The sequence below is a fragment of the Poecilia reticulata genome, linkage group LG22, assembly GCF_000633615.1.
Source record: "Poecilia reticulata strain Guanapo linkage group LG22, Guppy_female_1.0+MT, whole genome shotgun sequence".
In the NCBI taxonomy this organism is placed as follows: domain Eukaryota; kingdom Metazoa; phylum Chordata; class Actinopteri; order Cyprinodontiformes; family Poeciliidae; genus Poecilia; species Poecilia reticulata.
The window spans coordinates 2972018-2990251 of NC_024352.1; the positions used below are offsets into that span (position 1 = coordinate 2972018).

The window sequence follows — 18234 nt, forward strand, 5'->3', positions numbered from 1 at the left end:
AGACTGAAACAGTAACCTGACCTTTGGAGTGCAGAGAAGAGCTCACATAAAGTAACAGCAAAAACAGCAGGTTCTAGAGAGGCTAACAGGGTTCAGTTAGCAAATCAAAGACCTGGAGGTTTTTCACATCCATAAATATTTTTAATAAGAATTTGTTGCTGCAGCAGGTTGATCTGCTGGCCCCATTATCCTCCATGTGTCTCTGCTTCAACACATTAGTCCCATGAGTTGCATACCAATAGTGATGCATCAATAAGCTATTTTTCTCCTCTTTTTTTTGATGCCAATTTCCAATTTGTGGAACTTTAGCTTAAAATGATTTTAACTACAGGTTTTCCTACAAAGCATTTTTTTTTACGGCAGTCTGTTTAGTACACTATTGACGTCATTATTTGATTATTTTTTAGAAACATTTGATAATATCCTTACCACTAATAATGCGAGGAGAGCAAATCTGTCTTGTATTACATGACTTGTGTCTCCTGTGGATATTAGCCAGACACACTGTGTGTGTAGCACAGTTAGCTCAAACAGAATGAAGTAGAAAGCTTCTTCCATCAGCGACAGAACACCCGGATGTAGGAGGCGTGACGTCATGTAGAACCATTTATTCTGATCTTTTCTCTCCTCACAATCTGTGCTTCCATGGTCTAATGCTGTAGACCATGGAAACTACGGCCCGCGTGCCGGATCCGGCCCGCCTCCACATTTGGTCCGGCCTCCTGAACAATACCAGAGAGCATTTAGATTTTTTTTCATATATCGTATTTTCCGGACTACAAGCCGTTTATATGTGGATTTTTCTCCAACCACCAGGGGACTCTTTAGCAGGAAGTGAATCATTGGAAGTCTGGTTACTTGCACGTCAACATTGAGCCCACAAGCAGCAAAATGAGTAAGAAAAAAATCAGATGTCTTTGGAAAGTTTCTTTGCAAAGGGGAAAAGGCCCAGAGAAGAGACAGGAAAATGGATTTATCCTGGACCGGTAGGCAAGTCCCACATTACAAGCCCGCTCTGCGTAACATGCGGCGACCGACTGCTAATGAGGCAATAAAGCTTCAAACTGCTTCGCCACGTAGAGACCCAGCAGGCTGTGCTCAAGCAACACAGCTCGGGTGTCGTTGTCTCCCATCACTCCTTGATGGGACCGTCTCGTTGCAGAGAAACAAGCTCAGGGCTCCTGTTAGTCAGTATTGTGAGTTAAAGTTTTCACAAAAGTAAAATGTTTGTTTTTGTGGCGCTTCTGTATATTATTTTGAAGGGATATATAAACATTACCATAGCGACCAGAGTCAGAGCGTTTGGACAGTGGTCGAGAGGAAATGAGTAGAGCTTGTGAGTCTTAAGTCTGGTTTAGATGACAAGATTTAAGAATTGTCGGCCGATTCTCCAAACCTCTGTGACCACAGAGCTGATAAAAAAACAACAGGTTCGATCGGTTCGTGTTCAGCCACACGACATGAACCGAGTCCAGTCACAAACATCCCGATTCCAGAGGATAATCCAGTAAAACCCCCAACATAGCGGGAATTTAGAATAAGCAAACACAGATGACGTTGTAGAAGCAGTAGTGATAGTTTGTGGAGTCATTTTAAGAAATAAAGATGTAATAAAAAGAAAAGACGGATAAAATGCGACGGGAGCAGCCGCTCTATTTGCTGCACTATGATTTGGAGGTGAATGTTTTTTCATAGTTAACATTTTTAACTGAATAAACATAATAATGACCTTTAGATTTAATAATAAACATTTCCACATATCATCTCCGATGTCCACCGGACTCTCAGTTGTGCGATATGTTGCGCGATATGTTGCGCGATATTGCGCGTTTGTGATTCCTCTCTCTTCTTACGTCACCGCGCTTTCTGATTGGCTACCTGTCACATTCAGCAGGTTGTATTCTCGTTCCGACTCAGGGAAATCCCCACAGGCTGCGATAAAAGAGCCAAGACAACCCAAATAGGGCATATTCAGTATTTAGTGGGAACACCAACATGCAGAAGCCTTATCTGACTGTTCAACCCCCTCCCCCTCTCCCGGGCCGCAACAACATTTCCAAGTCTTGACCGGTCCGCGGTAATAAACAGGTTGGTACCACTGATTTAGCACGTGCTAGTAACAGACACGAAGGATCAGCACTTTTACTGTTGCAGTTACCGGAAACTACCGTAATCAGTTCTGTTAAATCTAATCTTGGCAACTTTTTCTTTTTCAACCATAATAAATGTGATATTCAATTGACCTGTTATGACTCAGATTTTGGGTGTCCGCCCCCCTTTGCTGCTGCTGCATTGTTGTGACCTAGAGCGGCAGAGATATAGATGTGTATGTTTACTGGTTTAAAAAAAACAAAAAAAAACGTTGGCCTTGTGGTTTATAGTCCGGTGCGGAAAATACGGACTATAATCCTTCCTGGATTTTTTCTGTTAAGAACCCAGAGAGGATTGTTTGGTTATTTATTTCATTAATAGTGTTATTATTTATGTCCTGACTTGTTCTTTGAAGAACCCAGAGAGAGTTATTTGATTGTACTTTCTGGAAAACAAAATATTTTTACATTTAGGCACTCCTTCAATCGTCACACTTTTTCTGTTACAAACTGACTCCGGCCCCCCACCAGAGAAGGAAAAAGTTATGTGGCCCTCACAGGAAAAAGTTTGGGGACCACTGCTGTAGATCTTTAATATTAGATCTTTACCATTGGCTAGTAAGGGAGTAGAGTGTCATAATGGGATCCTTCTGTGTGTCACGATCAAAACCATTTTTACATGCAATTATGTCACTTATTTTTCCAGAGGTTATACTTTGATATGTGAACATCTGTTAAGAAAACACAAAATATTTAATGAGGTTGCTGTGTACACACACTCATGCATTAATGGTATATAAAATATAATATCCCCTGTTTGCTTCAAAAGTCAATCGCTTAAAGATGGATCTAATAATCAATCTAAATGCTAAACTTTATTACTGATCCTTTATTTGCCAGCAGAGATATGTCCCACATTTTCTTGTATGTGGTTTCTTATTTATTTCTAAGTTTCTAGCTACAATTTTCATTCTTACTTTAAAGTAGAAAATCCACATTTTCTCCCCCCCGCCCCCAACCACCATCTCTCCTCTGGAGGCTGATTATGATCAAAGTTCAATTCACAGAGTTTATTACCAAAACCTGCAGAGTGTTGGATTTATTACCCACAATTTATATACTGCTCTCTGTGGGGGTGGGGTTGAAATCAGTAGAAATGAAAAGAGATGAGTCTGGCTGTTGGTGGGATATGAGCAAAATAGAGTTGGCCAGTTGAACGTGGAGATTGGTTGTGCTCCCAGCATGCTCTGCGGCAGGTGGTGGGCTCAGAAGCCCCGCCTCTGATATTTTTCCAGATGAAAAAAAAAAGAATCAGATCAGGAGCCTTCATCTTTTTCCTTGCTGTGACTGACAGAGTGCGGTAGCCATGGTTACCTAAACTGCTCCAGCATCGCCAAACAGCGGTGGTAACCAAAGCAACTGGCTTCAAAAGAGAATGGGAGGGACTGAAAAGAGAAATGAGAAAGTTCTTCCTGGAAAACATAAAGCTGAAACTCGTTTCCATAGAGGAGCAACACTGTACCTGCAGCTACACATCAGTGGAGTTCAGATATGTTTAAAATAAATAGATGACTCTTTAACATCCATGACATTATTGTGTATTGTCCAAACACTTAGTGGCATTTTATAACATAATCAAGAAACTTTGTTACCATCAGTTGTTATCAAAATGCTGCACAATCTGTGCATGGAAGCATAGATTGTGAGGAGAGAAAAGATCAGAATAAATGCAGCATGACTTAAAAGAAACTTCACTTCCTAATTTAACACCTTGAAATTGGGTCTCTGTCTCTTTAAGAAGCTCCTGCTCTTTCTGAAACTCAACCTTCAGGAAGTCATCACATCATCACTCCTCTATTAACCCTTTTCCAATGTTTTTTTTAATGGAAATGATCATCACCTGCAACTCAGAAACATCTCCTGGTGAAGGTTGATTAATAGAAAATAACTGAGGTGTATGTTTTATATTCACCTAACTCCTCTAATATTCATGGTCCATTAAAATACATAGTGTATTCCAGTTCATGGTTCTGTCCTTTGCTTATAAGTGTAAGCAAAGGACAAACTTACACTTGTTTGTCCTTGGCAGACCAGATCACGTTCTGGTTTTCTTCCAACCCACATAAAACCCCAGAGGATTAAAACTGTTCAACAACCTGTTCCTTCAGAAAATGGATAACAGAGAAGGTCTTTACAAGACTGTTTAATTAAAGTTCACTACTGGACCCACTGGAGAACAACACGGATGATGACATTGAGAGGACAGTGGACATCATTACATGACAATACACAGCACTTTTGCAGGGATGTTGTGATACAAGCTGGGACTGCATGCTGCTTTCCAAATAAGACCTGGATCACCCTCAAGGAGCTCCTCAATCAGAAAAAGCAGGCATTTAAGGAGGGGGACCAGGAGTAGTTCAGGTGTGTCTAACATGACCTGAAGAAGAGACTGAAGCAGGTGATGCTGTAAAAGAATGGTGTAGAGTAATTTGCAGCAAACACCAGAGCGCAATGAGGAACATCGCTGGTTAGACAAGCAAGATTGAGGGGGATGTAGACTTCCTATACCACTCAGAAGTAACACTCATACTCAACACTCATTACTACACTTTGTCTTGTTCAATGTGCTGTAGTCAATGCTGAAGGCCACTGGCTTCAGTTTCTTCCATAATTGGTCTGATTGAACAGCCACAGCCCTGTCTGTCTGTACCTCTCACTACTCACTCCACTCCTACTGGCTGAGGCATTTATTCCAGTTTACTGCTGGCTGACCCACCCATCACATCTTATTATCCTACTGTCATTCTATTGTAGGGCATTACCCCTTGTGGTGACGGCGGTCGGAGTTTGCCCTCCAATCGGTGGGTAGACATTTCAATTCCCGTTCTGTTTGCCTAATTCATTGCATCCTTGGGCAAGATGCTTCACCCGCCTTACCTGCTGCTGTTCTTCAGTTTTAGATATAGTAATACGAGAATATGTGGAGCATTGACATGTAGAATCCATACCAGATCCTACACCTTGTAGCACCTTCATGTGAAATACTTCATTTGCATATAAAAGATGGTAGTCTTCTAGCTGAAGCTGTATGGTTGTGTTAGACGGACTGTAGAACCTTTGACTTGTCCCTCATCAGCACATGTAGCCTTACATTTTAACCTCTTTCTGATGTCTGCCTCCTTCAAGCTGTACCTCAGTGTATCAACTTCCATCACTACCAGTGACCCCCGCCAATAACACTGCTTCACCGTCTTTTAACAACTATCCCTATTACGTTAACACCACCCCTCAATGGTAACACCTTAATCCCGCCTTCATTCCAGCGCTGCACCGCAGTGAAATATGTTTCAAATGCTGCCATAATCCTCAGAGAAGAAGAAGAAAGAGCACTCCACGTTGGAGGATCCCACCCCTCCCCATCCCTCTCCACCCCTTGTTGCTCGCCGATTCCTCATTCCCTCCTTTCATCTCTCAGGGATTATCTCCCTCAGCAGCTGGGGGTTCTGGGAAATATTAGAAAGAGGGGGAGGGTTCTTCCTGAGCACTCCAACCCGCACGCCAGCTGGAGCTTCCTGCTCCTTATTGAATTGATATCAGGTAATTACAGGTTATCAGAACTCATCAAACCTCACCTGGAGCTGCTGACTACCTCACTCCCTGACAAGACCCCCAAAAAGAAGCCTGTCTGTTTGATGCCCACGAACTACCTCAAGTGACCCAAAGGGCAGAAACAGCTGGAGTTGCTTGTTGACAGGTGCATGAGACACTGGAGCACTTTATTCCAGTTTTTAATTAACTTTTATTAGCCGAAATGCAGCAATAGATAATAAATCCATAAATTACTTTTTTAAAACTTCAATAGCTTGCATAAGTTCAATAACTCTGAAGATGATTAAGAACACCCCGATGAAGGCTGAGCTGCGGCTTTTTGTCAACCTGTCTGCGATACTTAGAAGGAACCCAGGGCTGTTCTTGTTCACCCCGATTAATAATGAATCTCTTCTAATGTCACACTCTAAGCTGAAAAACTTTTCCTTTTTGTCTCTAAATGAGAGAAGTGACAGTGGATTTACCTAAATCTAATAGCCTAATTTTTTTTTTACACCAGAAACACTAATGTAATACTGATGCATGCTGGGAAATCTTGCGCTCGGTGTCGATATGACATGATGATGATCCCTTAGTAGGTGGAATGTGAAACAAAGGTCCAACAATTTAGCAATCCAAGTGTGATTCATTGTTTCTGGTAACTTTTGCCAACAGTGGTCTAATTATTAGCACAATTTGTGGTGGAATAAATGTAATTTTTTCCCCAAAATTGCTCAGTAGACCTGACACCACATGTACTCCATTTCTATCACACATTTCTATTATTATTAGGACATTTTATTGACACCAATTCATCCACCAAACTTTACCCTTACCAGTGTAAGCCTGTTCAGTACTACCCTGATAAAAACCAACCCTTGTTCAAAGCCTTGCTTCAGACAGACGATCTGGACCCTCAGCTGTTCAGAAACGATTACTAGCTGGAGGCGTGGACTCTGTAGACATTTTAAATGATTGGATCTGATTTTACCCAATCGCTAACGTTTGGTCGTGGTGTATATAAAGTTCCAGCTACGCTATGAAGCTTATCAGAAATTCCCTGCGCTGCAAACAACCACCCCTACACGAAGACAGGAGTGCCAAGCCAAATGTCATGTTTTCCAGCAGTAAAATGTCTTCTACATTCGTCTTGTCTGACTTCATTGCTCAGTATTTGGAAGCGTGGCCAACACAAACTGAACTGCTTTGTTCACTTCCTCCGCTGCCGAATTGTAAAAACTACAATTCTAAAAGCACAGAAAATCAACATCATTCCCAGCTTCTGGGAATCACTTATTACTGATTGGCCCGGTTGAAATTCTACAGAAGAAATCGAGGTCAAAAGGAGAACTCCCAGATGGAGCATTGAAGGAGATGAGAATCTAGCAGAATCACATAAGGCAACTGCCAGGTTACTTCAGTGCACGTCTGTGCTAGTTTGTGGCTGTATCTGCCTATATAAGCATCAGATATAGGCATATAAAAGTGCAGTTGCATGCACTTTATCTCCAGGTAGACCGAGCTGCTTCTGAATTTTTGGGCATGTCAAAAAATTCTGTACACGGACCATTGCAGTCCTGATACACCATACGTCTTTTCACACAGCGACCTGCAGCTCAGCAAGTTCAGCTGATGTGGATGTACTGTCAGAAATCTCCCTGTGCCACACCAACATGGATAGTTATCAAAATGGCTCTTCACAATTATGAGACTGTATTTTGTGTTGTGAAATTATTATTGTTAATATGGCATTTTTTTATATTTTTAACATTTTTTAAACTTTTGTGGAAGCCTATATATCTTTGCTCCCACTTTTCTTGCCTCCTAAAAGCACTTTGTTTCTATAATTAAAGGTTTAAATCTAAACCACAGAGATTAATAAAGAATTCAAACCATTCTGATCTTGGCCTAAAAAGGAAACTACCGTGTTTTCCGCACTATAAGGTGCACCGGATTATAAAGCGCACCTTCAATGAATGGCCTATTTTAAAACTTTTTTCATATATAAGGCGCACCACTTTGTAAGGCGCATAGAATAGACGCTACAGTAGAGGCTGGAGTTGCGTTAAGCATCCACTAGATGGAGCTGCACGACTCCAGTCGGCGAGGAGAGCCTTCCGCGACTGGGCCGGGGCGTGGCCGGACGATGGTCACCCTTCTCCGTTCGCGCACASCATGTTCGTGGAGAACGTGGCGCTAAATGACCTGCAGATGACCTGATTCTAGACGGTCGGTAGGTAGATAGGTCAGTCAAACTTTATTAACAAACCAGCGTTCTGACAACTATCCCAGCATGCACTACGCGCTTCTATGTGCAAAATGATGTTGGCGGCTGCTTACCGTAGTTGCTAGAACTGTTGTGGCTCAATATTGGTCCATATATAAGGCGCACTGTCAGCTTTTGAGGAAATTGAAGGTTTTTAGGTGCGCCTTATAGTGCGGAAAATACGGTACTTAAAAGATACTCGGAGGAGAACACAGATCTCTTGCTGAACCTGAAGTGGGCGGCCATGAGTCAGTTAAAGGAAATACAGACTGCTGCAGCAAAGCCATCGTGTCCACAGATATCACCATCTATAATGATTCTTTGAAGGATATATTAATTTTCCTTCGAGATTAATAAAGTATTTTTTCAATAATAAAAAGTTTGTGTATGATTCATTTTCCATAAGAAATGTTTGGAGTTGTAAATTTAGCCGGCTTTATAAATCTGGTTAGTGAAGTAGTAAGAGAAACTATCTTTAACAAAAACTTTGAAAACGCCTTAAGAAACTACAAGTTGTTGAAAAAACTCAAGTTAAAACAGTGAAATAAATATAAGGCAAACAAGATTTGTCTGGAAGGAAGAAAGAGGTTTATTCCATCTACATGTCGTAGTGCAGGAAGCTTTTATCTACAGTCTCCACCTTATCACTTGGAAATAATACAGTTTTTAAGAACAAAGAACCAATGATGTCATATTTCCATTGTTTCCCTTCTTAATGTGTAAAGTGAGCATTTTCATGGTCGACTGTTCATTTTTAACCTTTTAGTATTGGTATATGAATAACAGTTTATTTCCATGTTGCTTGTTGTGTTTGTGAGTCGACCATGTGGTGTTTGTTTGGTCATGTGACGGCAATAGTGATGCAGCGGAAGATTGTGGCGCGTCGAAAGAGTATAGCAAAAAAACGATCGATCGGTTGGCCTGAACGTCAATGTTGATATCGGTTATTAATATTGGCCCAGATCTTCATACCCATGCATCCCTTCTTCTTGCTTCCATTTTTAATCCAGTGAAATGAGTTAATAGCCAATGAATCGCTGACTCCTCCTTCTGTGTGTCTGCAGTGTAAATGGCTGAAGGAAGACCTGCTTCAGAAGGACCAGTCATTCAGCCAGGTAAACGACTACTGATGATGTCCCTGTCCATCTGTTCATCATCCATCCATCCATTATTATTATCCATCCATCCATGACTCCATTCTTGTCTTCTTCCATCCATTCATTCATTTGCTCCAACACCACTGTAGAAATATGTCCATATTAGGGGAGGGACTTGATTAAAGTTTTTTAATTGAGTTAATGTAATAAAACATATTATTTTGTTTAGATAAACTATATATTGACAAAATAAGCAATATTTTAAATTTAAACCCCCTTTGTGCTGCTTAATAATTGAATAAATAGGCATTTATTCAATTATTATTCAAATAACCGATCATTTGCTCAACAAAGATCGGTTATTTAGGTTCTTCACCCATCAGATTGATGCAAAGTGTTCTAGTCATTCAGTGTTTCAGGAATTCCTGATCATTCCTGGAGCTTCTTCATAAATATGAACTGTAGACGCTGACATTCGCGTCTACACTTGCTAAACGTGTTGCTGCTACATGTTTAGCATTGAGATGCTAGTTTAGGCTTGACTAGCTTCACTTACAGGCTGACTCCTATTAGCACAACTTAAACACAGCATTAGTCTTTTCCGCGGTCCCATCAGGTCGTTTGATGAAGTGAAAGTTGATCCCCAGTGGGCCAAGAGAAGCAGCTTCGTCGTCCATCCAGCGAACGTGGGTTTTGCATCAGGTTTATGGGCGTATCAGAAATGCACAAATACAAAGGTTCTGGCCAGGTTCATGTGTAAAAACATGTGAATGTGAATAATGGCGTTAACATTTTTATTGTTATTGTAAAATGTTTAGTTAATTAAGTGACACATTAAGTTCTGGCCCCAGTCTGTAGTAAACCTCTGTGTTATCACGTAAAAATGGATGATTGTGAACTACAGAAAGTATGGATTTAACTTTTTTATGAAAAAAGTGAAGGAATCGTAATTTTTACTTTTTAATTCTCAAAGCCACACTCTGTCCCTGGTTACCTTCTGCACACATGAAAATACGGTCCAATCAGCGAGATTAAATGAAATTCTGTAGGAACATTTTTCGCAAAGTTTTGTATTGGACCATCTGAGAGAAAACTGGGATATGAGTATCTATAGCATGTTAAATCCTCCCTTTATATGCAGATGAAATGAAAAAGTATGTAAAATCCTTTGGTTGAAACTGTTCACTCTTTGAAAACTTTGAATCAGCTCCAGTTTCTCGATCACTTTTTGTGTTTCCTGAGCAGAGAACTCCTTCCTCCCTCATCCTGGCTAACATGCATAGGTTCCTGCTTAAACCCTGCACCTGTCTGTGCTTAAGGCTTAAAGCTTACACTTAAATCAAGACTAAAACACTGTAAAGAAAACAAAAAATATCTCATACAAGAGGAGAAGAATGAAATTTTCTTGCTAACAAATATTCTCCTTTATCTCTGCCTGCATCTCTTTTTTCCCTGAAATAAATTAAATTTTGTTATTAATGTATCGCTGCTCTGTGTATCCTCCTCAAGCCTGTTAATTAGGCTGGGCTCTGGGGGGATTAGAACCGGGAGAGCATTTTAATTTCACACAGAAACATCAGCAGCTGCCATCAAATTAACGCCAGACACTCAGTGAGCTGCTGAAATCCTGCAGCCCAAATCACAAACCACAATTCCTGGCTGAACTTTTAAATCAGGCCTTTGAACCGACTTGAACCTAAAGTTTCAAATCAAACTAAAGGATGCAGCACAATTTACCGTGACCTTCTAACGGTATGTATCAATACCAGACCTGGACCACATACCTGAAATGTTAGAGTACAGTTTGTGACCATTATTTAAGAGTACTTGAGCAGAGACGCCTTTAAAAGTTGCAGGATGTGATGTAACCTGAATGTCACTGTGGCCTCAACTGACACTCGGTTTTTGTGCGACAAATTGAGGAATTTGTTGAGGAACACTTCTTGCTCCCGATTAGGAATAGTCAGCCGAGTTTATTTATGCAGAGCATCATCACTCTGAGGACATGAGAGGAAAGATGGGCTTAAATGAACACAAATATTAAAGTTTAGCTCAAATAGAACCTATATTTAAAATTAAACGTGGAGAAGCAGCATTCAGCTTCCATGCACCACAAATCTGGAACAACCTTCCAAACAGCAAAACAACTGAAACATTGAGTTCCTGTAAATCAGTGGTCCCCAAACTTTTTCCTGTGAGGGCCACATAACTTTTCCCTTCTCTGGTGGGGGGCCGGAGTCAGAAAAAGTGTTACACGTTTATCACCTGTGTTGCCGGAAATTGTTGAGGGGGGGGGGGCGTTTCTTGATTGATTTTTACCCAGAAAGCACATGGGCAAAAACCATTAGTGAAACGGTCACTGGGACTGACTAGTATATATTTCATTGAGGGAAACCTGGAATGCGGCGTTCATAACAAACACGTGTGTTCATCTGCTCTACCGCTAGCAAACAACCGTACTGATTAAATAACATAAAAGTCCAACAATGCGCCATGCAAAACATGGCGCATTGCCATGCAAAACATGGCAATGCGCCATGCAAAACAAAACACCCACAGTTTACGGGATACACCTCCTGCTAAAGATCCCCCTGGTGGTTGAAGAAAAATCCACATATAAACCAGAAAATACAATATATGAAAAAAAATCTGAATGCTCTCTGGTATTGTTCAGGGGGCTGGACCCGGCCCGTGGGCCGTAGCTTGGGGACCACTGCTTTAAATGGAGGCTAAAACCCACCAGTTCAGAGCTGCTTCTGAACCATTATTGGTTGAAACTGGTTGGTTGACCGAAGTGCTCTGACTGCAGTGTGGATGGTTCATGCTTGGATTTCAGCCCGAGAGAAAACGGAGAGTCAGAGCAGTGATTGGAGAACTGGTTGTTACGGGATCCATTTTACTGGCGGTGTTCAGGAATCTGAAAGCACCATTTTGGATGAGCTGCCACCTGCCTACCGGATATTTTTTTTAATTATTTTTAATTTAAAGACTAGTACACATGACAGACCTTGTTACTATAATCTAATCTACTAAAAATAAAAGCATGTGGTAGTTATTCTGTGTCCTGTTTTGCAGGAAACCCTTTATTCACATAGTTTTTTAAGAAGATGGTAAGCTGATTTAGTATGTTTTTTGTGTTGGTTAAGCACTCTGGTTTCATACATGCTCTGTGGTCTCTGTGTCTCGTTAAGCACTGATCTCTGTTCTTCTATGTTTTGGACCAAAACCAAAAGCCTCTGTCTTACATGCTAGTGGAAACTGACTCAAGCACTAATTTAAACTACGGACAAATCGCTGGTGACTTTAGTAAACTAGAGTCAGGAGGTGACAGAGATGTCAAGCTGTGGCTCATCTGCATAAATACGGTAGAAGATGTGGTGATATTTTGTAAAGTGAGCTACAGAAAGTTCATAGATGTGAAATAAAAGAGCTGCACCTTCAGGAACCCCACAATTTACTGTTCTTGTCCTGTGATGCTGTGGGCCTGTTTCTTTTTCGATGGCCCTTGAGGATCTTGTTAGAGTGCATGACATTATGTATCCTGTGAAATATCTGGACATTTTAAACAAAATGCTGGTTAAACTTTACCAGTAAACAGAAAATGGACACTGAGTTTGGCTGAGTCTGTACCTAAATCCCTTTAACGCTCCATTCAAACATGGCGCCGTCCATAAGAGCTACAACAAGTGAAAATGTTACTCAGCATTTGTTTTAAGCTTCTCATTTTGGCCAAATGTTAAACACTGATGAAGCAAATTAAGCAACCAGTCAGATTGGTAAAAAATGTAATTAAGCTGTGAAAGGTCATGTGACCTTTCAGCACATGACCTAAGAAAAATTATCTTTAGCTTGATTAAAAATCCTCAGAAAGGTTTAACCTGCAGAAAAAAAAAATAAAAGTGGATTCAGAATTTTAAAAAAAGAAGCTCATAAAGCAAATCAGAGTTTGATGAAATGAGGTTTCTTCCTTCTACATGCAAAACCGACGAGTTTTCAAAGTGATCCAAATTTCCACCCAGTCAGTTTGGTGACAACCTTATCCCTTGGAGAGCTCTCAGAACAAAGAACCATATTTTTCCACTATTTTAATACAAATAGGTTAGACCTTCTCCATGTATGGGTCTTAAATATGCAGCATAACATGTGAAAAACTGTTATGCTGCAATAAAAGATTCCATATGAACAAACTGATGAATCCTTCAGAACTTCAGGGCAACATGAACTGAAATGATATTCCCCCAAATGTTTTGGCTTTACTTCGCATTTTTATGGATATCCCAATATTTAAAGTCTGTTCCTAATCTCTGTTTTAATGTTCATCCCTACAGTATAATGCAGTGGTGAACCGTATCTCTGACAGAATAAAAACAACAAACCTTATATTTCACCAGTTCCTTTCAACTGGTAAAAAGCTCAAGTTAAGCAGCAGTTTGGCTGTTCGTCCATCATCCTCCTACCACTTCCTGTCTTAGTGTTTTCCACCAGTTTCAGGTTGTTGATCATGTGACTGGTGCGATGCGAAAAAAGTATTTCCATTGCAGTTTTTGTGAAATACATTCATTTCAATACAGCCCCCCCCCCCAAAAAAAAACACCTCATCCGAGCGCCAAAACTTTTTATCATAAAACGCGTGTTTTTTTTTTTGTTTGTTTTTTCAAAATTGATGTTTCCTTTTAAGCAAATTTATTTTTGTAGCTCAAATTTGAGCAACTTTAAGGTCAATAGAAACGCAGCTTTCAAATAGTGAGTACGCTGACGGTTAATTGTATGACCTCGGTGTTATGCAGGCAGTTCATGGATGGGTTTTATGTTTTTATGGGACGGCTTCAGGATTCTGCTTTGGGACAAACTGTACCGCTCATGGTCTACCCTAAAAACGACAACCAGAGGTGACCTGAAGTGGGTTCCTGTGAACCCCCCCCCCCTCACCAGGAAGTCACAGAAACCGAACAGCTGTCAGGGCTGTGTCTGCGTCTTGCTGTAGTTTTGGCGTTGTGCTGCTCTTCTGAAGCTGCGTTCTGTGGGTTCGGTTACCCTCTGTCTCTCTTTGTGACGGCTGCACTTCTCTGCTCCTGGCTCCCGCTCTGTCTGACTCTGAGCAGAAAGTCTGCAGCTGATTATGTGGTCTTCATGTGTAAAAAAGGCTTATGATATTAAGCTCATTCTCACCTCATTTCCACAGCCTGAATGAGCTCTTTCCCCCTCCTTAATGTCCTCTCCTGTTCACCTCAACTCTTCTTGTTAAAGGTCAAAGAACGTTCCCTCGCTCTGTCCTTCCTTCCTCCTAACCCCTCCGTCTCCATCAGCTCCAACTTCTCCTCCCATCCTCTTCCTCTCCCTCTGACATGGCCAATAAAGAAGCCGTCATTTTCTTCTCCTCCCCCTTGTCTCCCCCTGCCTCTCTAATCTGCCCTCATCATGTCAAAGGTCCCAGCACAGTAGTTTTATTACCTCCTCCCACCACTCTTCCTTTCTTTCGTTGACCTTAACTCCTCATGTTAAAGGTCAGCTCTGTGTCACTCCTGCTTACTGATCACCTCATTTGGAAATGATTCTGATTAATAAGGCGGGTAGCCCTTTTGAAGCGTCTCCTCTGGCCCGGCTGGAAAAGACACATATTGACTCTCTGGGTTTGGTTCTTCTTTTGATGTCTCACTTTAAACTCTCAGACCTCGGAGGCTTTAATTAGAATAGAGCAGGAGGAAGAGGAGGAGGTCAGGGTCGGGCCTGTAATCCCAGCTGGAGTCGGCCTCGACGCACTTTTACCAAAGATACAGTGGGACTCTGCGTGCTGGAAGAGTCAGCTGACTGGTTTAACAGTGGAGTGGGGGTGCAGCAGGTGTGGGAGACCTGTTGGAATTTGGTCATATTTCACTTTCTCTATTATTTGTGCTCATGTTGTCTTAATGTTTGGAAGTTTACGGTAGTTGAGTATTTAAAGCCAGGTAACGCATGATGAGACATTTTAAAGGGATGGTATTCTGAAAAGTTTTATTTGTAGCGTTGTCTTTTCCTGCCTGGACTTCGTCCTCATCCCTGAGCACCAACCCGCCTTCATTCTGCTAACAAATATCTGGAGAGAAACCAGCTGACTCAGCATCTTCCTCAATAACATAACACACACAAAGTTAAACTTAGCAACTGCAAACCAGCATCATAAATAAATCAGAGTGGTTGTACCAATGCCCAGACTGAAGCCAAACCAGGAAGTGCAGAGGAAGTGCTGTATGTTGTCATCCTGGACAGTGGGTCGGCACTGTGCAACACTGATGGGAAATGTTCACATTTTAATGCCTAATCTTTATGAATTTATCATTGGAAGAATGTATTTAAACTCATGGAAAATTCAATGAGAGGCTTCTCGTTGCCATCAGTCTGTCTGATATTAGCTGGTTAACAGACTTTTGTTTATGCAAGCATTACTTTTAAAGGAAACATTATCTTGGTAGGAGGAATCAGCATCTGATCATTTTCAGCCCATAATATTCCAAGGCGCCTGCTGACTTTCTTGTAAACAAGAGAAGTGAATGTGACCAAGTGGAGAGAAGCGAATGGGAAACGGCTCTGCTCCAAACTCCACTCACTCACTCACTCACTCACTCACTCACTCACTCACTCACTCACTCACTCACTCACTCACTCACTCACTCACTCACTCACTCACTCACTCANCACTCACTCACTCACTCACTCACTCACTCACTCACTCACTCACTCACTCACTCACTCACTCACTCACTCACTCACTCACTCACTCACTCACTCACATTTTATTAGAAGAACTTGAATCCATAAGAGAGATGAGACAGAAATGTGATGCTTTAGAACCCAGTTTTGTAAAACCCTGACGTACCTGGAGAGACCAGCAAGTTTCAGCTGAAATCAGATATTTACATACACTAAATAAAAAAATACAAACTCTTAATTTTCCCTAATGTCTGAAGTTAAATCAAACCAAACATTTCTTGTTTTATGTTAGAAATAATTTAAGTAATTCTAACTATTTGCTCAATGCCAGAAAACCTGGTGAGAACATATTTAGAATTTTGTTTTTGTTTGTAATTTCCTTCGAATTCAAAAGTTTCCTGTTTTAACCCAGTACCAGAGCCATCAGTTCAGACTGATCTCTCCATGGGGTTCATTCRCTGAAACTTTTCAGCATTTAATGTTAATGTAGGTCAATAATGGTTAGCTGCAGTACCATAAATAAACCACATCATTCTGAATCTGTTTTCAGCTGCTGCTCCATACTTTCTATCAGACTTTAGTAAATACAAACCCACTCCTCTGTTCACAAACCTCTACTATCCTACTCCCCACTGTGTCCTTAAATGCACCTGCAGACGTGGTGCAGGAGGCTGCAGTCATGTTGTAGTGTGGGATCAGGAGTTGATGTAAACACAATCCTCATTATCAGGTGTGTTGACATTTATGTTAATGAATTAGTCAGTTAGTTAGTTAATTAAGCCTTTATTTAAACAGTCAGTCTAATAGTTATCCAGAACTTGATCTCCTTGCTGCTCGGTGGGAACGCACATTAAAAGCACAAACACGCACTCTGTGGAGTGTTGTTCTACGCCTGTAGACCCATACATGCATTTTTCTGTTATTCACTCAGAATATGGGCAACGGAGCAGAAAAGCCGTCATTTAATTAAAGCGTTATCACTTTAAGCAACTGTGCTCAGGACTGTTATGTCTGACTGCCATGTGTTTCATCTGGGCAGGAGGAGCTGCTGAGGCTGCAGAAGGAGAGAGACGCAGCTCTGGACGACAAACAGAAGCTCCAGGCTCAGATCCAGGCATTACAAGCCGATCACAGGTTAGTGACAAGCAACAAGAACAATTGTTGCTCCTGCTGTCTGGGACTTTGCTGTGAGCCTCAAAGACTATCTAACAAACTAACAACTGATTTTTTTTCAGAAAGTAAATCCTCTCCTTTATTAATATCTAAAACTTGTTTCAGATTCTATAAATCAGTTGATGTCTGAAACGTTCTTCCCTGGTCAGACCAGACAGGACAGCTAATGGCTGTTTTGGCTGTTCATAATTAATAATTAATTCATAATGGCTGTTAATGATTATTTTACACCATATTTAAAAGAAAACAGAGAAGAGCTTGACTTTATTTTCAGAGCATCTCTCATGTTATTCCGTCATGACACAGTGACAGTTCTAACAAATATGTACAAGAAAACTGTTTGTAAAAGTTACATACTGCAGCTTTAATAACAGTAAAAGTTCCCTGCTGTGTAAAGACTCTTCCCTGATTTCAGATTTTTCTTTGTGTTGACATTTTCTTACAGCAATGTGATTTTATGACATTGTAACATTTAGAGTCGCCAGTGTAGAAGAAATTAGAATCTTGGTCCGACACAGTTTAAATGTGTTTCACATCCCTTGAACACACCTTAAATATACATTTTCTGGCCGTGTTTTCACAACCAGAAAATGACTCATGACTCTTCTTTAGCTAAAGCAGTTTTAAAACTTCAGTTGGCAAAGTGCAAACAGCATGTAAGTTAAGCAGCTGACAGCAGGCTCTGCCTGAGCAGATAGCTTGACTGTTTAGCCTGTACTTATGTTATTCTATTCACAGTGGAATTGCAAAAACGTGCAATTCTCCACAATCAGTATTCCACATATAAAAGCCAGATTTTGCTGGGAATCATCACATTCAGGTTGTTGGGATTTGGCAGTTTATTATTAGCACTTGATAACAATAGAAATAATCGTTGGCTTTTTGCTTTAAACAACTGCAGTTATGTTATACATTTTTGTTTTAGATTTGTGTTTAATGGAAGGCAGAGTTTCAGAAAGAGCAGGAGATTTTAAAGGGACAGAGGCCCAATTTAAAGGTGTTAAGTTACAAAGTAAAATTTCTTTTATGGCATGTTTTATATAAACAACATTGTTATAACTAGAGATGTGCCAATCAGGTTTTTTCCTTCCGATTCCGATTACCCATGAGGGCCGATCACCAATACCGATCACATAAGTATTTTTTTTTTAAATCATAAGCACTACAGTTACATTATATGGAAAAAGGAACCATGAATCCACCTAGACAAAAACTTGTTTTTAATAAATTTTTCCAAGAAAAAAAACAAAACAGGCATTGTGCAAATTGTACTGCTATCAATAATACTATCTTTAACAGACTGAAAACATATGACGGCTCTGAAGAGGCT

General features: G+C 40.7%; 1 protein-coding gene across 3 annotated transcripts in view; it reads left to right on the forward strand.

The window, feature by feature from the left end:
* The window catches only part of mipol1 (mirror-image polydactyly 1), a 60149-nt gene that overhangs the window by 33711 nt on the left and 8204 nt on the right, over positions 1-18234 (forward strand). For all 3 annotated transcript variants that reach the window (XM_017302637.1, XM_008398918.2, XM_017302638.1), the window contains exons 11-12: positions 9012-9062; positions 16771-16865. In XM_017302637.1, the coding sequence (XP_017158126.1) occupies positions 9012-9062; positions 16771-16865 (146 nt within the window). The remainder of the gene's footprint in view (positions 1-9011; positions 9063-16770; positions 16866-18234) is intronic.